At 42.7% G+C, this 19,612-nt stretch overlaps 1 protein-coding gene across 1 annotated transcript in view; it reads right to left on the bottom strand.

The window, feature by feature from the left end:
- Positions 1-19,612, bottom strand: part of SMPX (small muscle protein X-linked) — a 135,518-nt gene that overhangs the window by 53,802 nt on the left and 62,104 nt on the right. The window contains exon 3 of the mRNA XM_069761475.1: positions 17,602-17,694. Within this exon, the coding sequence (XP_069617576.1) occupies positions 17,602-17,694 (93 nt within the window). The remainder of the gene's footprint in view (positions 1-17,601; positions 17,695-19,612) is intronic.

The following is a 19,612-nucleotide window of genomic DNA, read 5'->3' as shown; positions in this document are numbered from 1 at the left end:
GTCATCAGGGGCTTATCTACAGCATTCTGTAATGCTGTAGATAAGCCGCCGATGTTACCTGAAAGAGGAGAAAAAGAGGTTAGATTATACTCACCCAGGGGAGGTCCTGCTCCGATGGGTGTCTCAGGTCCGCTCCGGCGCCTCCTATCTTCATTCCATGACGTCCTCTTCTTGACTTCACGCCGCGGCTTCGGCGCAGGCGCCGGGCCTCTCTGACCTTTCCTGCAACTGCGCACTGCAGTACTTTGCTCTGCCCTCAACAGGGCAGACAAAGTACGCCTGCGCTGGAGCCGCGGCGTGAAAACCAGAAGAGGACATCATGGAATGAAGATGGGAGGCGCCGGAGCGGACCTGAGACACCCATCGGAGCAGGACCGCCCCTTGGTGAGTATAATCTAACCTCTTTTTCTCCTCTTTCAGGTAACATCGGCGGCTTATCTACAGCATTCCAGAATGCTGTAGATAAGCAACTGATGACGGTGAGCTTACCTCACCATCGATTTTGTGGGTGACAGGTTCCCTTTAAATGGAATCTGTCATGTAAAATCACGCTATTAACCGGCAGATATGGGGTTAATCTGCAGGTTAATAGCATTTGCACGCAGAACCCGCTGGGACGAAATGAACTTTATTCTCCCCCACCAGTGGATGGCGCGGCACGATTTCAGTCACCGTTCAGTGAATGTAGGATGGTGGCTGTAACCGTGCCCCCGGCTCTGACTGATAGCTCGCTCAGCATTAGAGCTGGCTGTCAATCACCAGTGAAGGAGGTGGGCGCATGCAAAACCAGTGGTCAGATTGGTACACTGAGCCTCTTGGCCTCATCAAAGGGTGCCCTAAGCATCCTAATTGGCACATTTTTCACATAAGAGAAAAACGGACCAATAATTTTGATCAGGCCTTGCATAGCGTGTGGTCCAAGTGTCATCTGTTTTTTTTTTGTACATGGATAAATAAAAAAATGGCGGGCAGCACGGTGGCTCAGTGGTTAGCACTGCAGCGCTGGAGTCCTGGGTTTAAATCCCTTCAAGGACAACATCTGCAAAGACTTTGTATGTTCTCCCCGTGTTTGCGTGGGTTTCCTCCCACATTCCAAAGACATACCGATAGGGATTCTAGATTGTGACATGGCCGCTTAGACCAGCACAGATAGAAGTGCTATACATGAAAAACACGAATAGCACATGCCAGTCAAACTCAGATGTGTGACTGAGCCCTAATGGTTTGATTTCATAAGGTCTATATCCCCTACAAGGCTATGTGCTTAGTTTACACTGTCAGTTTGGGCTGACACATTCTCTTTAAGTGCTCTCTGAATGTCAAAGCACTTCCCAAGCCACTGCCTCCATGGTTTTATTCCCTGCCCAGCCCCAGCTTCCACTGTTTGACTTCCTGCTCACTAGCTATGTAATTAATATAGAATGTAAGTCCGCAAGGACAGGGTCTTCTACCCTGTGTACCAGTCTGTCATTGTAAACCTGTTTACTGTAAACGATATCTATAACCCTGTATGTAACCCCTTTCTCATGTACAGCACCATGGAATTAATGGTGCTCTATAAATAAATAATAATAATTAATATATTGAGCTATCAGTCAAATAAAGGTGGAACTGATCAGGAATAGATCCAGGAAGGCAGAGGTTTGAGAAGTGCTTTGACACTCCCAGAGTGTCCCAGAGGAAATGAACCTCATTTGCATATAAATGAAGACAGTAATTTTTCAGTTGGTGAGCAACAGATTGCATGAGTTAAAACATGAATGGCATTATTCTTCAGAGGTCAACAAGTACGTAAAACAATTTTGGAGGGTTGGGTGGATTGTTCTGATTCTTCCCATTCCCTTTAAGGCATCTATCCTTGCCTGTTTTGATTGTCATGACTCATGTACACATATTGGACAGAGCGTGTGTTGATGGCTTTTCACAACAGCTCCAACTTGAATCTTGGAGCATATTTTATCAGCCAGCCTCATTTGTATTTATCATTACCGCATCATGCTGAGAAAATCTGTAACCACTCCGTATTTAATTGTCGGTGAGCAGTAATGGTGACCTCTGGCTCTAAAACAGTAAGTGAAAATCCTGCACAGAAGTTCTCATAGTATAAGCCCAGAGGAATGGAAACCCTGGAACATTTATAAGATGTACTTAACCTTTCTGAGATACCCTAGAGCACTACCTGCATTAAGTAGCATTGCAGGCAGAGGAGAATCAAGTAAAACCCCATTATGCCGCAAGTTTTTCTCTTAAAAGGGACTCTTTCAGCACAGAATGACTGTTCAAACTGAGTCCCGCCACTCGGTGCACTAAGGTGTGGTCACCTTTATACAGTACAGACCAAAAGTTTGGACACACCTTCTCATTTAAAGATTTTTCTTTATTTTCATGACTATGAAAATTGTACATTTACACTGAAGGCATCAAAACTATGAATTAACACATGTGGAATTATATACTTAACAAAAAAGTGTGAAAAAACTGAAAATACGGTATGTCTTATATTCTAGGTTCTTCAAAGTAGCCACCTTTTGCTTTGATGACTGCTTTGCACACTGTTGGCATTCTCTTGATGAGCTTCAAGATGTTGTCACCAGGAAGGGTTTTCACTTCACAGGTGTGCCCTGTCAGGTTTAATAAGTGGGATTTCTTGCCTTATAAATGGGGTTGGGACCATCAGTTGTGTTGTGCAGAAGTCTGGTGTATGCACAGCTGATAGTCCTACTGAATAGACTTTTAAAATTTGTATTATGGCAAGAAAAAAGCAGCTAAATAAAGAAAAATGAGTGTCCATCATTACTTTAAGAAATGAAGGTCGGTCAGTCCGAAAAATTGGGAAAACTTTGAAAGTGTCCTCAAGTGCAGTGGCAAAAACCATCAAGAGCTACAAAGAAATTGGCTCACATGAGGACCCCTCCAGGAAAGGAAGACCAAGAGTCACCTCTGCTTCTAAGGATAAGTTTATCCGAGTCACTAGCCTCAGAAATCACAGGTTAACAGCACCTCGGATTAGAAACCAGGTCAATGCCACACAGAGTTCTAGCAGCAGACACATCTCTACAACAACTCTTTGTACAGCAGGCCTTCGTGGTAAAATAGCTGCTAGGAAACCGCTGCTAAGGACAGGCGACAAGCAGAATAGACTTGTTTGGGCTAAAGAACACAAGCAATGGACATTAGACCAGTGGAAATCTGTTCTTTGGTCTGATGAGTCCAAATTTGAGATTTTTGGTTCCAACCACCGTGTCTTTGTGCGATGCAGAAAAGGTGAACAGATGGACTCTACATGCTTGGTTCCCACCGTGAAGCATGGAGGAGGAGGTGTGATGATGTGGGGGTGCTTTGCTGGGGACACTGTTGGGGACTTATTCAAAATTGAAGGCATACTGAACCAGCATGGTTATCACAGCATCTTGCAGCGGCATGCTATTCCATTCAGTTTGGGTTTAGTTGGACCATCATTTATTTTTCAACAGCACAATGACCCCAAACACACCTCCAGGCTGTGTAAGGGCTATTTGACCAAGAAGGAGAGTGATGGGGTGCTACGCCAGATGACCTGGCCTCCACAGTCACCAGACCGGAACCCAATCGAGATGGTTTGGGGTGAGCTGGACCGCAGAGTGAAGGCAAAAGGGCCAACAAGTGCTAAGCATCTCTGGGATCTCCTTCAAGATTGTTGGAAGACCATTTCCGGTGACTACCTCTTGAAGCTCATCAAGAGAATGCCAAGATTGTGCAAAGCAGTCATCAAAGCAAAAGGTGGCTACTTTGAAGAACCTAGAATATAAGACATATTTTTAGTTGTTTCACACTTTTCTGTTAAGTATATAATTCCACGTGTGTTAATTCAGAATTTTGATGCCTTCAGTGTGAAAATACAGAAAAATCTTTAAATGAGAAGGTGTGTCCAAACTTTTGGTCTGTACCGTATATATATATATATATATATATATATATATATATACCGTCCCACCTGCTTGTGTTCCCTCTATCTTCACCCCCCTTATTTGATTGACAGCTCTGGCTTCATAGAGGCGGAGAAGGGTAGAGATAGATGGAAACCAAGCAGGTGGGAAGGTGTACATACACTGCTCAAAAAATGTGGCTCAGGTAGTGCAGCTCATCCAGGATGGCACCTGTATGTACATTGCCTAAAACTAGTGATCCATGTTTGGGCTTATCCTTGTACAATTGCACATTCCACATAGGGTTAAACATTACACATATGCTATATACTAAAAAATTTAGGCACATATCTATGCATCAAGTTGGCAATGGTCCCTTGGAGACGCCATAGTTATTACATTGTATATGATGATTATATAAGAAGCCAAATGGGATTATTCTGTGCTGCAAGATCAGCGAGGCCGATATCCAGCCAGGACATGAGCAGGCTCCATAACTGTAATGTACAAATCCAATAAAAAGATGTAAAACATCTCCTACCAGATCGTGTCATATTCTGAGACTCGTAACATTTTATGGTGCTTACTGTGCTGGATAAATCATGTAATATTCTAATACTTTGGAGATTTATAAATGGAGAAATGCCAAATATATTTTTTTCACACATTTTTAGTTAAAAATGGGGAAAGAAGGTGAGTCAAGTTGTATTTTTTAAATTTTTTTAATTACTATATTTTGACTTTTTTTTAAACACCATTTTTTACTACCACAACATATACACAATGCAGTGCAGTACTTCTAATCTTATGAGAAGCCTGCCTTCACGCTGAATGCAGTAATCTGGCTTCATTCTGCTACTGCATGCACCAGGGTCATACATTCATTACATAGGATCACCCCAGATTTTGTCTAAACTAAAGGGGATGTGTGCTGTCAATCAAGCAACAGGAGACGTGGTTTACTCTGCAGCCTCTGGATATACCGGACTCTTCCTCCTTTTTTTGCATACAGAATAGGAAAACTTTAGAAGTAATTAAGAATTAGAGATGTACATGCTTTTTCATACAATTAGCATGTAATTAAGCAATTTCATTTCCTTAGGGATCAAATGTTGGGGACAGGTGTCCTTTAAACCTATAGATTAAAGGGGCTCTGTCAGCACAGAATGACTTCAAACTGAGTACAGGTGCTCGGTACTTCACAGCGGGGCCAGTCACATATATATATACACTGCTCAAAAAAATAAAGGGAACACTAAAATCCCACATCCTAGATATTTCTGAATGAAATATTCCAGTTGCAAATTTGTACTCAAAATCAAAGTGGAAAATCAAATTACAGGCTGATCCAACTTCAGTGGAATTGCCTCATGACAAGGAAAAGATGCTCAGTCTAGTGTGTGGCCTCAACGTGCCTGTATGACCTCCCTACTGTAGAACACCTGGGCATGCTCCTGATGAGGCTACAGATGGTCTCCTGGGGGATCTCCTCCCACACGTGAACTAAAGCATCCGCCAACACCTGGACAGTCTGTGGTGCAACGTGACATTGGTGGATCGAGCGAGACATGATGTTCCAGATGTGCTCAATCGGATTTAGGTCTGGGGAATGGGCGGGCCAGTCCATAGCTTTAATGCCTTCATCTTGCAGGATCTGCTGACACACTCCAGCCACATGAGGTCTGGCATTGTCCTGCATTAGGAGGAACCCAGGGCCAACCGCACCAGCATATGGTCCCACAAGGGGTCTGAGGATCTCATCTCGGTATCTAATGGCAGTCAGGCTACCTTTGGCGAGCACATGGAGGGCTGTGCGGCCCTCCAAAGAAATGCCACCCTACACCATTATTGACCCACTGCCAAACTGGTCATGCTGAAGGACGTTGCAGGCAGCAGATCGCTCTCCACGGCGTCTTCAAACTCTGTCATGTCTGTCACATGTGCTCAGGCATTAAAGCTATGGACTGGCCCGCCCATTCCCCAGACCTAAATCCGATTGAGCACATCTGGAACATCATGTCTCGCTCGATCCACCAATGTCACGTTGCACCACAGACTGTCCAGGTGTTGGCGGATGCTTTAGTTCACGTGTGGGAGGAGATCCCCCAGGAGACCATCTGTAGCCTCATCAGGAGCATGCCCAGGTGTTCTACAGTAGGGAGGTCATACAGGCACGTTGAGGCCACACACTAGACTGAGCATCTTTTCCTTGTCATGAGGCATTTCCACTGAAGTTGGATCAGCCTGTAATTTGATTTTCCACTTTGATTTTGAGTACAAATTTGCAACTGGAATATTTCATTCAGAAATATCTAGGATGTGGGATTTTAGTGTTCCCTTTATTTTTTTGAGCAGTGTATATATATATATGTGACTGGCCCCGCTGTGAAGCACCGAGCACCTGTACTCAGTTTGAAGTCATTCTGTGCTGACAGAGCCCCTTTAATCTATAGGTTTAAAGGACACCTGTCCCCAACATTTGATCCCTAAGGAAATGAAATTGCTTAATTACATGCTAATTGTATGAAAAAGCATGTACATCTCTAATTCTTAATTACTTCTAAAGTTTTCCTATTCTGTATGCAAAAAAAGGAGGAAGAGTCCGGTATATCCAGAGGCTGCAGAGTAAACCACGTCTCCTGTTGCTTGATTGACAGCACACATCCCCTTTAGTTTAGACAAAATCTGGGGTGATCCTATGTAATAAATGTATGACCCTGGTGCATGCAGTAGCAGAATGAAGCCAGATTACTGCATTCAGCGTGAAGGCAGGCTTCTCATAAGATTAGAAGTACTGCACTGCATTGTGTATATGTTGTGGTCGTAAAAAATGGTGTTTAAAAAAAAGTCAAAATATAGTAATTAAAAAAATTTAAAAAATACAACTTGACTCACCTTCTTTCCCCATTTTTAACTAAAAATGTGTGAAAAAAATATATTTGGCATTTCTCCATTTATAAATCTCCAAAGTATTAGAATATTACATGATTTATCCAGCACAGTAAGCACCATAAAATGTTACGAGTCTCAGAATATGACACGATCTGGTAGGAGATGTTTTACATCTTTTTATTGGATTTGTACATTACAGTTATGGAGCCTGCTCATGTCCTGGCTGGATATCGGCCTCGCTGATCTTGCAGCACAGAATAATCCCATTTGGCTTCTTATATAATCATCATATACAATGTAATAACTATGGCGTCTCCAAGGGACCATTGCCAACTTGATGCATAGATATGTGCCTAAATTTTTTTAGTATATAGCATATGTGTAATGTTTAACCCTATGTGGAATGTGCAATTGTACAAGGATAAGCCCAAACATGGATCACTAGTTTTAGGCAATGTACATACAGGTGCTTCTCACAAAATTAGAATATCATCAAAAAGTTAATTTATTTCAGTTCTTCAATATAAAAAGTGAAACACATATATTATATAGAGTCATTACAAACAGAGTGATCTATTTCACGTGTTTATTTCTGTTAATGTTAGTGATTATGGCTTACAGCCAATGAAAACCCAGAAGTCATTATCTCAGTAAATTAGAATATCGTACTTTATAACACCAGCTTGAAAAATGATTGTAAAATCCGAAATGTTGGCTTACTAAAATGTATGCTCAGTAAATGCACTCAATACTTGGTCGGGGCTCCTTTTGCATCAAATACTGCATCAATGTGGTGTGGCATGGAGGCGATCAGCCTGTGGCACTGCTGAGGTGTTATGGATAGCAGCATTCAGCTCATCTGCATTGTTGGGTCTGGTGTCTCTCATCTTCCTCTTGACAATACCCCATAGATTCTCTGTGGGGTTAAGGTCAGGCAAGTTTGCTGGCCAATCAAGCACAGTGATACTGTTGTTTGTAAACCAGGTATTGGTACTTTTGGCATTGTGGATAGGTGCGAAATCCTGCTGGAGAAAGAAATTTCCATCTGTAATAAGCTTATCTGCAGAGGGAAGCATGAAGTGCTTCAAAATTTCTTGGTAGACGGCTGTGCTGACTTTGATCTTCATGAAACACAGTGGACCTACACCAGCAGATGACATGGCTCCCCAAACCATCACTGATTGTGGAAACTTCACACTAGACCCCAAACAGCTTGGATTGTGGCCTCTCCACTCTTCCTCCAGACTCTGGGATCTTGATTTCCAAATGAAATGCAAAATTTACTTTCATGTGAAAACAACACCTTGGACCACTGAGCAACAGTCCAGTTCTTCTTCTCCTTGGCTCAGGTAAGATGTTTCTGGCATTGTCTATTGGTCAAGAGTAGCTTGACACAAGGAATGCGACACTTGTAGCCCATGTCCTGGATATGTCTGTATGTGGTGGCTCTTGACTCCAGCAGCAGTCCACTCCTTGTAAATCTCCCCCAAATTTTTGAATGGCCTTTTCTTAACAATCCTTTCAAGGCTATGGTTATCCGGTTGCTTGTGCACCTTTTTTTTAACACACTTTTGCCTTCCATTCAACCTTCCATTAATATGCTTGGATACAGCATTCTGTGAATAGTCAGCTCCTTTAGCAATGACATTTTGTGGCTTCCCTTCCTTGTGGAGTGTGTCAGTGACTGCCTTCTGGACATCTGTCATGTCAGTAGTCTTCCCCATGATTGTGAAGCCTACTGAAACAGACTAAAGGTACCGTCACATTTAGCGACGCTGCAGCGATCTAGACAACGATGCCGATCGCTGCAGCGTCGCTGTGTGGTCGCTGGAGAGCTGTCACACAGACAGCTCTCCAGCGACCAACGATGCTGAAGTCCCCGGGTAACCAGGGTAAACATCGGGTTACTAAGCGCAGGGCCGCGCTTAGTAACCCGATGTTTACCCTGGTTACTAGTGTAAATGTAAAAAAAAACAAACACTACACACTTACATTCCGGTGTCTGTCCCCCGGCGTTCTGCTTCCCTGCACTGTGTAAGCGCCAGCCATAAAGCAGAGCGGTGACGTCACCGCTGTGCTTTACGGCCAGCCGGCGCTCAGTCAGTGCAGGGAAGCAGAACGCCGGGGGACGCGACAGACACCAGATTGTAAGTATGTAGTGTTTGTTTTTTTTTTACATTTACACTGGTAACCAGGGTAAACATCGGGTTACTAAGGACAGCCCTGCGCTTAGTAACCCGATGTTTACCCTGGTTACCAGTGAAGACATCGCTGAATCGGCGTCACACATGCCGATTCAGCGATGTCTGTGGGAGATCCAGCGACGAAATAAAGTTCTGGCCTTTCTGCTCCGTCCAACGATGTCACAGCAGGATCCAGATCGCTGCTGAGTGTCAAACACAACAATATCACTATCCAGGACGCTGCAACGTCACGGATCACTAGCGATATCGTTGTTAAGTCGCTCAGTGTGAAGGTACCTTTAGGGACCTTTATAAACGCTTAGGAAGCCTTTGCAGGTGTTTTTTGTTAATTATTCTAATTTAATGAGATAAATAAACTGCTGGAAGGAAAACAAAGCGCAATAGGGTCTTATCCGGGTATTAGGAGATAAATTCCAATTGGATTTACTCACCAGATAGAGCCCAAACACAGGCTCATGAAAGTGTCAGCTGCTGCAGATCCACCTGGTCTCCTCATGACCAAACCAAAGTAAAAAAAGTGGAAAAAAAAGTGGATTATCTCTGCGCTGCTTGACGTATAAAACAGTCCAAATCAACAGTCATTTGATTTTCTCTTTGGAATGATTTATACGTCAAGCAGCGTGGAGATAATCCACTTTTTTTTTCCACTTTTTTTACTTTAATTTACTGAGATAATGACTTTTGGGTTTTCATTGGCTGTAAGCCATAATCATCAACATTAACAGAAATAAGCGTGAAATAGATCACTCTATTATATAATATATGAGATTCATTTTTTGTATTGGAGAACTGAAATAAATTAACTTTTTGATGATATTCTAATTTTGAGGGAAGCACCTGCATGTCCAGTATTAAGAAAAATGATCTGCAGCAGAAACAGATGCAAAATTAAACACAGAGTTCCCTTTTTTGGATTGATCCACGTTAAAAAAAATTTTTTTTAAAAAAAGAAAGAAAATGGGTCCGTTTAAAAATGAAAATGAACATTTCAGTTTCAGTTTTGTACTTTTTTTTTCTTTTCTTCTGGATTCAACCTTACTACAGGTGTCTCTGAACACCTTTAGTGTTCTGGGCATGCACAGTGCTTAGAAACGGATATATTAACGGATAACTATCCATTATAATTAGTGTTGATCAAGCACTTAAATGCTCGACCCTCGGACGTGATCAACTCAGAAGGAAGTGATTGTGAAACTCGAGCATTTCTCTCTCTTGTCCGTCTAACAGACGAATCCCTGCGCGGCACAGAGGATTCAGATGAGCACTCGAGCACCACGCGATACTCGGCACTGCTCGACTCCATGCTCAACCGCGTATCGAGCGGTGCCGAGCACACTCGGCCGTCGCTACTTATGACTAGTGATGAGCGAATATACTCGTTGCTTGGGTTGTCCCGAGCACGCTCGGGTGGTCTCTGAGTATTTGTGACTGCTCGGAGATTTAGTTTTTGTTGACTCAGCTGCATGATTTACGGCTGCTAGCCAGGCTGAATACATGCGGGGGTTGCCTGGTTGCTAGGGAATCCCCACATGTAATCAAGCTGGCTAGTAGCTGTTAATCATGCAGCTGCGGCTACGAAAACTAAATCTCCGAGCAGTCAGAAATACTCGGAGATCACCCGAGAGCAACGAGAATATTCGCTCATCACTACTTATGACCCGTTTCCCATAGACTTTAATGTTAAAAAAAATAAACCAGTTCTCCATATTTTTGGGGACAAAAACTTTGTGCAGGCTACATTTTAGAATTAACTTAAAAAATGGATTGCTGCCAAAAGAAAGACAGTTCTATAATTATTCAAATGACTGAATTATGCACTGGATCATTTTATTTTTGTTATTATCATCCCAAAATGGATCCAAAAACAGGAATAACTACTAGACATGTGAAGACAGACTTATCTCACGCAAAGTCTTTCCATATCCTAAATGATAGTCTATAACTATAAGTGCAGTGCTCTGCAGCAGGCACTACGCAATGTATAGAGCTGTGGTGTGCAGTACATTGCTTACATCTGGCCGCTTATGTCATCTTATCGGTGGGGCTGCTGGGGTCGCTTGCCCACCAATCACATAGTGATATTCAATTTTTTTTGTCATCATTCAAGGGTTCTTTAAAAAAGCTAATTTATTATCATGAAGAGAATACGCTTAAAGGGATAGTAACAAGGTATAACGTTATAATCTATGCACAGAATGGGTGATAATTTGCAGATTGCTGTGGTTCACATCTCTGCGACCCCCATCAATCCAAAGAACAAGCCTCTGCATTGTCTGTGGGACTAGCAGAGATAGTCATAAGTTGTATTAAGTTATCTCCATCAGTCTTGCAGACAATGGGCCCAACTCATCAAAGCTTTCAAGACGGAATTCTGGCTTAAAAGCTTTGAAAATTTACAAATTGTAGGTTTGCATCTAAATTTTGCGACTTTTGTGGTTTTTTAAACTAGTTTCTCCCAGCTCCACCTAAATAGGCAGAGCTGGGGTGGGATAGAGGCATGGAGGGGGCATAATGCCACCGCTCATCTAACGAGCAGTTTCGTTGCGTTCACCAGAAATCACAGAGCTGAACCTTTTCATGAATCAGGAGAATCTGACTGGTGTGAACAATGCTGGTCTTGATGAATCAGGCTAAATATATGGACCTGACCACCACTTTCTTAAGACCGGTGGGGGTCCCAGGGGTCAGAACCCTAGCAATTAGAAAGTTATTATATATCTAGTTGATAGGAGACAACTTTCTAACTTGGTAAAAACATTTAGCTATACAATATTAATGAATATACCAGATGCAGGTGCAGCACAGCAGAATTGATCATTAATGCGGTCCTATGCTTTAGAGAGCCCTGTGATGAACCTGCACCTCGCTACTCCAACTTACATCACAATTACATAAGAAGGATCACATAGCGCGCCACTACCACCAACGTGATGTACTGCACCCGCTGGGGACACATAAGGTCTAGTGATGAGCGAGTGTACTCGTTGCTCGGGTTTTCTTGAGCACACTCGGGTGATCACCGAGTATTTGCTAATGTTTGGAGATTTAGATTTCATCCCTACAGCTGAATGATTTACGGCTGCTAGCCAGGGTGAGAACATGTGGGGATTGCCTGGTTGCTAGGGAATCACCACATGTAATCAAGCTGTCTAGTAGTTGCAAATCATTCAGCTGCGGCGATGAAAACTAAATCTCCGAGCAGTTACAAATATTCGGAGATCACCCGAGTGTGCTTGGGAAAACCCGAGCAACGAGTACACTCACTCATGACTAATAAGGTCAGCTTGACACAGTTTTACAAATACTGAGTCTGTCCACGCTGGCCCAGGGAGGCAAGGGGAGTGAGAAGATGTGGCCCACGCAGTCACTGATGTGGCACCCTACTTGCTCACAACCTTGACAGGCTTAAAGGCCCCTTTCACTAACACCAGTGAAACAGAGCGCTGCCAGCCTAGTAGGACAATGGCGTCACTGTGCCGAGCGTGGCGGCGCTCGTCCTTTTATAACCTCAAATGAGGCAATACAGCCAGCCAATCACAGTAATGCCACTACCAAGCTGGCTACCGCATTACAGTGACTGACAGGAAATCCCCGCATGCTTATTGGATGTGTAACAGGTGCCAAAGATACGGAGCAGGGATTCAAGCTTCAAGTCTGGACACTAGCCAGTAGCGTAGCTACCGGGGGGCAGAGGGGCCCCGCGCTCTGAGGGGGCTCACCCGGAGCTACGCTACTATAACTGTATCAGCGCGCCTGGCTGCTATGGGGCCCCTGAGCAGAAGGGGGGCCCCAGTGCCAGCAGTGGGCCCATCCCCCATCATCGGAAGGTCAGCTGGCATTTCGCCGATACAGCTGATCGCATTGATGGGAAAAGGAGCGCTATGCTCCTTCCCCCATCATCCCCCTCTCAGCATCTGACATCACCAACGGAGACACTGACAGGGAGAGCGATGATGTCACTAGCCGGCGCCCGCTGTCAACAGATGAGCGAGCGCTCAGAGCTGCAGAGGAAGAGAGGTGAGTATTTATTTTTTACTGGTGCTGCCTTATAATACAGGTGCTGCCTTATACTACAGGATCTGCCTACGGGGATGCTGCCTTATATTACAGGATCTGCCTATAGGGGTGCTGCCTTATATTACAGGGTCTGCCTATAGAGGTGCTGTATTATAATAAAGGGTCTGACCCGTTGAAGCACATACTGTGCGAAACGGCCGTCGTCCACACTCCACCTCCGCACCCTCTCGCTGACCTGATGTCCTAATGGATGTTTTATACATTTTTCTCCAATAAAGAGCACGATTTCACAGCTTCATATAATAAGGGTGAGTGCCACACTGTTTTCTTTTCTTGTTTCATCATAATAAAGGGTCTGCCTATAGGGGTGCTGCCATATACTACAGGATCAGCCTATAGGGGTGCTGTCTTATACTACAGGTGCTGCCTTACACTACAGGATCTGCCTATGGGGGTGCTTCCTTATGTTACAGGATACGCCTATAGGGGTGCTGGCTTATACTACAGGATCTGCCTATAGGGGTGCTGCCTTATACTACAGGATGTGCCTATAGGGGTGCTGCCTTATACTACAGGATCTGCCTATGGGGGTTCGGCCTTATACTACAGGGTCTGCCTACAGGGGTGCTGCCTTATACTACAGGGTCTGCCTATGGAGGTGCTATCTTATACTACAGGGTCTGCCTATGGGGTGCTGCCTTATATTACAGGGTCTGCCTATGGGGGTGCTGTCTTATACTACAGGGTCTGCCTATGGGGTGCTGCTTTATACTACAGGGTCTGCCTATGGGGTGCTGCCTGATACTATAGAGTCTGCCTATGGCTGCTGCCTTGTGCAATAGAGTCTGCCTATGGGGGATGCATTATACAGTATAGAGTTTTCCTATGGGGTCTGCCTTCTGCTATAGAGTCTGCCTATGGGGGATGCATTATACAATATATAGTAGGCCTATGGGGAGTGCATTATACTATATGGAGGCTTATAGGTAGTGCATTATACTATATTTAGGACTATCTGGTGCATTATACTATATGGAAGCTATCTAGGGGGCCAACATACAGTGCTGGAGCCATCAAACAGTTTGGCGGCTACTAAGGGGTCAGTATCATGTGTGGGTGGTACTATACAGTGAGGGGCATTCTACTGTGTATAAGAGAGCATCATGCTGTGTATAGGGGAGCTGTACAGAGGGAGACTCGGGACATTATTAAATGTAAAGCGGGCACTTATTGTTATAAGGGAACTCAGGTTACTGTTACTATCAAAGGGGCACACACAAAACATTATTACTTTCTAGGGGGCAAAATGTGGGCACTGTTTTCTAGGGCACTTGCACCCGGCATTACTATATTATAGAGGGCTGCTTTAGAATTAGGGCACAGAGAACCACACAGCAGGGGCAGTAATAGGGACACATACAGCAGCAGCGGCTCAGTATTGGGGCATCAGCAGGAAGAGGAGTTTGTGCAGGTTGGGAATAGATGGTGATGGATGGAATATGAGAAGTGAAATGTGTCTTTGTTGTATTCTCTTCAGATGGGTCATGGCTGGAAGTTGTCATGTCAGTCTGGGCCAGATGGAAAAGACGGGAAAAGTGAACAATTCCATCAGAAAGAACGTCAGCGGTAAGTCATTATCTGTAACTGGAAAATGTAACCGTGAGCACTACCAGAGAATGGGTGCTAAGGACAGGTTCCCAAACCACATAGATTAATAGTAAGAGACCTAGCACTCAACTTTAGGTAAGATGCAGCAGGAAAAATTTATTGTAGTAAATACAGGAAAACGTGTCAGAGACAAGCGGTGGATGCCACGTCGGAGAGCACTGCAGCTCCAGGAATCTTCCTATTTGCTCATAGCAGGTTTGCCTACAACAACCATGCTGAACTAATTTTGATATATGATCGTGCAGCGATTAGAATTCCTGTTACCGGCTTTTATTTAATAACCTCCTGTAACTGATGAAGGTCACAATTGACCAAAACGTTTTCTTGTTTTTACTACAATAAATTTTTCCTGCTACATCTTACCTAAAGTTGACTGCTAGGTCTCTTACTATTATCTGTAACTGCGCTGTGATCTGTTATATGTTCTGAAGGGCTGGTATCTACCACTGACCATGTGGCGGTAATATCTATGTTGGTCTTTATATAGAGATTATTTTCAGTAACAGCGCGGTCATCTGCTGAGGTTCTTCTCCACTATTAGGGTGCGTCACCCAACTGTAATCAAGGTTACCTGGTTAGAGGCCCACTCAGAAGCTTTGCTCCCCCTGAACCAGAACCCTAGCTACGCCTCTGGGACTAGCCAATGCTCAACGAGTGCCGAGCACATCCGAGCACCCAGATACTCGAGTCGTATCCAAATATCACTGAACACATTCGCTCAACGCTAATAATATTTAGTGATAAGCGAATATCCTCGTTACTCGAGATTTCCCGAGCACGCTCGGGTGACCTCCGAGTATTTTTTAGTGCTCGGAGATTTAGTTTTCAGCACCGCAGCTGAATGATTTACATCTCTTAGCCAGCTTAATTACATGTGGAGATTCCCTAGCAACCAGGCAACCCCCACATGTACTTATGCTGGCTAACATGTAAATCATTCAGCTGTGACGAAGAAAACTAAATCTCCGAGCACTAAAAAATACTCGGAGGACCCCCGAGCGTGCTCGAGAAATCTCAAGTAACGAGTATATTCGCTCATCACTAATAATGTTTTCTCAGTTCACCACTTAGCATTAGCTATGATTGCTTCTTCATGGAGATGTAAACAATAAAGATAAATATTCATTCCCCTATAGTTCGTGAACTGACAAGCTATTACATAATATTAGCTTTGCCTAAAGATAGGACCAAACAGGATTTAGCATTGTTGCCACGGAAACCTGTACTGACTCAGATGTCGGAGACTTACATGGTACGGATAGTTACAATACAGGCCTGAGCTTTGTGGTGAGGTTATACTGACACTCAGTGGCCACGAATATTCTACCCTGGAATTCATTTTTCTCATACAAATTTTTTACTATACAGAAAATATCTAAACATTTTGTGAGATTGCAGGAAGAGCCCTGCTTTTTCAATGTAATCATAGGGGCAGAGACTGGTCTGAAAGTACCATCTAATATGCAGTATCCATATAGTGCTTTGAAAAAATATTCATGCCCCTTGAGATTTTCCACATTTTTTCACGTTACACCCACAAACTTAACGTATTAAAGTATTTGTGAAGTGTAAGGAAATGACACATGGTTTTCTAAATATTTTAAAATGCAAATCTGAAAACCGTGATGTGCATTTGTATGCAGCCCCCCTGTAGCCTGATACCCCTAAAGAGTAGTGTATGGGCTCATCGCACTGATGCTTCCTGAGCTGTGCACAGTCCACTGACCTGCAAGTCATAAAATGACCTGTCACCCCTTAACTTTTACTTAGTAGCAGTTGGGTCCTGACGTTGATGAGGACCTAACTTTGGGTAACCGAAAAATAATATGAAAAAAAAAATCCCTCCAACCCACTCTCTCACCTCCCTCTCAAGAAAAAAAAACGCTGTGAAAGAATTTGTGGCAATTTTTCATGTGGGCATTTTTCCTGTGAATGAAAGTGGGTTTGTTTTTTCTTTGTGTAATTTCCATGAGGTATTTTTTAACGTGTTTTTACTCCCTAATATCAGTGTCCTGTTTGTTCTGCTTTTTTTATTAAATCCAATGTAAGTTTTTAAAATAAAAGGTTTAACATTATTATGATTATTTCTTGTTTTTTGTTATTATTGTTTATGCTTTTTTATTTTAGTAAGCATTTTATCACCTTAACATTTATCATTAGATCTATCCCTAGCTTTAACCCTAACTCTGGACCTAACCATAACCCTAGCTGAGGTTAGAACATGTGTGAAAACGTAATACTTCTATATTATTAGACGCATATCCTGTCAGAGTGAATCTGGGGAGCACAGTGCCGCATATACACTGCATAGGGTTCAATACTGTCTTCATTCATTAGCTGCTCAGTCTCCATCATCCAGAGTGCAGCAATCGAGATATGTTTGTTGTTGGCTGCTGCACTCTGCATAGGCCAAGATCGAGATGCTCACTGCAGTAGCTGATAACAAACCCATCTCGATTCCTGGGATCTGCATAGTAACTGACTGAAATGACCAAGAAGACAGTGATGGTGGTGGTGTGGTGGCAGACATTTTGGGACCTCACAGAATTTGACGCCCTTAGCAACCTTCCCAAAGGCCTTTCCAGTCTCCACTCTACACCACTGAGGGTTTGGGATTGATAATGAACAAATAGGAACAATAAGGTCACCTGTCTTCAGGCAACGCGTTTTCTGACCTACATGTCATGACAAAAGACCATGTAGGTCAGAAATGCATTGTCTGAAGATGCGATATGTGTTCTTCTCCTGCATGTTAGTTCTGTGTGCCGTTGTGTGAATCATTGCTGCTGTTTTTAACTTTTGACAAAATAAAGGATTTTTTATGAAGATATGAGTGCCGGCTATTTTTTGGACCGTTTTTGAGATTGATAATGATGATATATTATTACCATCCCAATTCTTTAATTGATTGTTACCTGTTCTGCCTCTGCTTCAGGTGTAAATTCTCTTCTCTTAGGCGGCTGCCCGGCACCGGGTCGGAATGCTCCCATAGGAATATTGAGATTAGCCTAAAAGATAAAGGATGTTCATTAATATCAAGCTATTTTTGAGTGCTGATACATCACTAATGGAGCCAGGGCTGTTACAATGACCTCCAGATCTGCCATCTCCAAAACTGAAATATTGTAGTGTTTCATACAAGTTATCTAGTATTTCACAATCCCCTGGTGGGAATACAAAAAAGAGTGATAAAAAATTTAAATAATCAACTTCAATTTTTGCTTTTCCTCTTAATATTTATTTTATTTTCAAAAAGTGACACATAACAACAAAAACATAAATTATTTCCATTACAAATTATAATTACATAAAAAAAAAAAATTAACAGCTATGTTAAGACAAATAATATTTACTCACAGTCCAGGTTTGCCAAATCTTTGCTACCTTTTTTCTCCTAGTGCGAGACTGAGACAACATTAATTCATATTTACAGTTCACATTCAGCTTTTCGGTCAACTCTTTTATGGTTGGAGGAGAGGTCTCCTTCCATTTTCTAGCCAACAGTATCCGAGCCGCTATCAATATATGTGATATCAACCCCCTAATTTGTTTAGAAAATATTTCCAAACCGATGTGTAAAATCGCCATTGATGGAGTAATTTGTACCATTACCCCCGTAATCTCCATAATCAGCTTCAACACATCACCCCAGAAGGATAAAAGCTTCGGGCACGAGTACCAGATATGTCTCTGGTTGCCTACTAGTCCACATCCTCGCCAACATAAATTGGAGGATTGTGGATTAAATTTTGCAATTCTCTCTGGGCATAGATACCATCTCATTTGAGTTTTCTTTAATTGTTCCACGTGATTTATACAAAATGACACTCTCTTAACCTCCTTTATACTATTTCCCCATAGTTTTAATTCCAATACCTCCCCTAACTCTAATTCCCATTTTTTCATATAGGGCAGTTTAATCTCTTCCACTGGATTAATTAAAGCTCTATAAAACACGGATATTCCTTTTATAATTGGACCTGCTGTTACTATAAGTTTTCCCATCTTTCCCTCTCCCGTAGTACCAGAGTGTCTCGCTATTACAATTTTATTTAGAAAATTCCTAATTTGTAAATACTGATAAAAATATTTTCGTATTCCAATATATTTATTAGCCAATTGATCAAAAGGGATAACTCCAGTGATTTCCATTATATCTGCTAAGGTTTGTATACCTGCCCCTCGCCATTGTTGGAGGTTTAAATAAGGAATATGGGGCTCAATGGCATATATTGATAATGTTTCACATGGTATCCCTAGCAGCGAGGGCAATAACAGTCTCCATAACCGGATTGCCGCCTGCATTGTTGGCAATAAGGGGGAGGTGGGTCCAGTTTGTATTAACTCTGTCTCTAGCGCCAGACGCATGGAACCCCGTCTAGAATAAAAATTTTCAATCAGCATCCATCTGTGGTTTCCAGTCATCTGCCACCATTCTTTTAAACCCACTTTTTGCTTTTCCTGTCTCCCCATAAATGAAAACAAACGAAAAAATTCAAACTACAAAAATCATATGTTCCCCTTAAAGGTAACCCAGCACTTACACAAATGCTATTTACCTGGAGATATAATGGTAAACTGCAGGTAAAAAGTGTTTAGACCATGTTAGGCTGGTTAACTGAAAGCACAGCTTCAGGAGGAACATTAAGTTATATTTTCTCTGCAGCTGCTTAATTCCAGTCATCATAGTGGTGCAAGGATCAGTTACAGTCATCACTGACTTTATTGGCAGGCTGTCAGTCAAGGTGTCAGGGCTACAGTAGTCACCACTTTACTGCTCAGTGAGCATGCTGTCATCATTCCACCTACATCATGACTGATTGGCTGCAGGGAAAATATAACTTCATGTTCGCCCTGTAGTAGTCGTACTTTCATTAAACCAGATTAACATGGTCTAAACACTATTTACGTGCAAATCACCACTAT

The sequence above is a fragment of the Ranitomeya imitator genome, chromosome 3 (assembly GCF_032444005.1).
Source record: "Ranitomeya imitator isolate aRanImi1 chromosome 3, aRanImi1.pri, whole genome shotgun sequence".
Classification (NCBI taxonomy): Eukaryota; Metazoa; Chordata; class Amphibia; order Anura; family Dendrobatidae; genus Ranitomeya; species Ranitomeya imitator.
The sequence above is the reverse complement of the archived record's forward strand: the minus strand, read 5'-3'. Positions and strand labels throughout refer to the sequence as shown.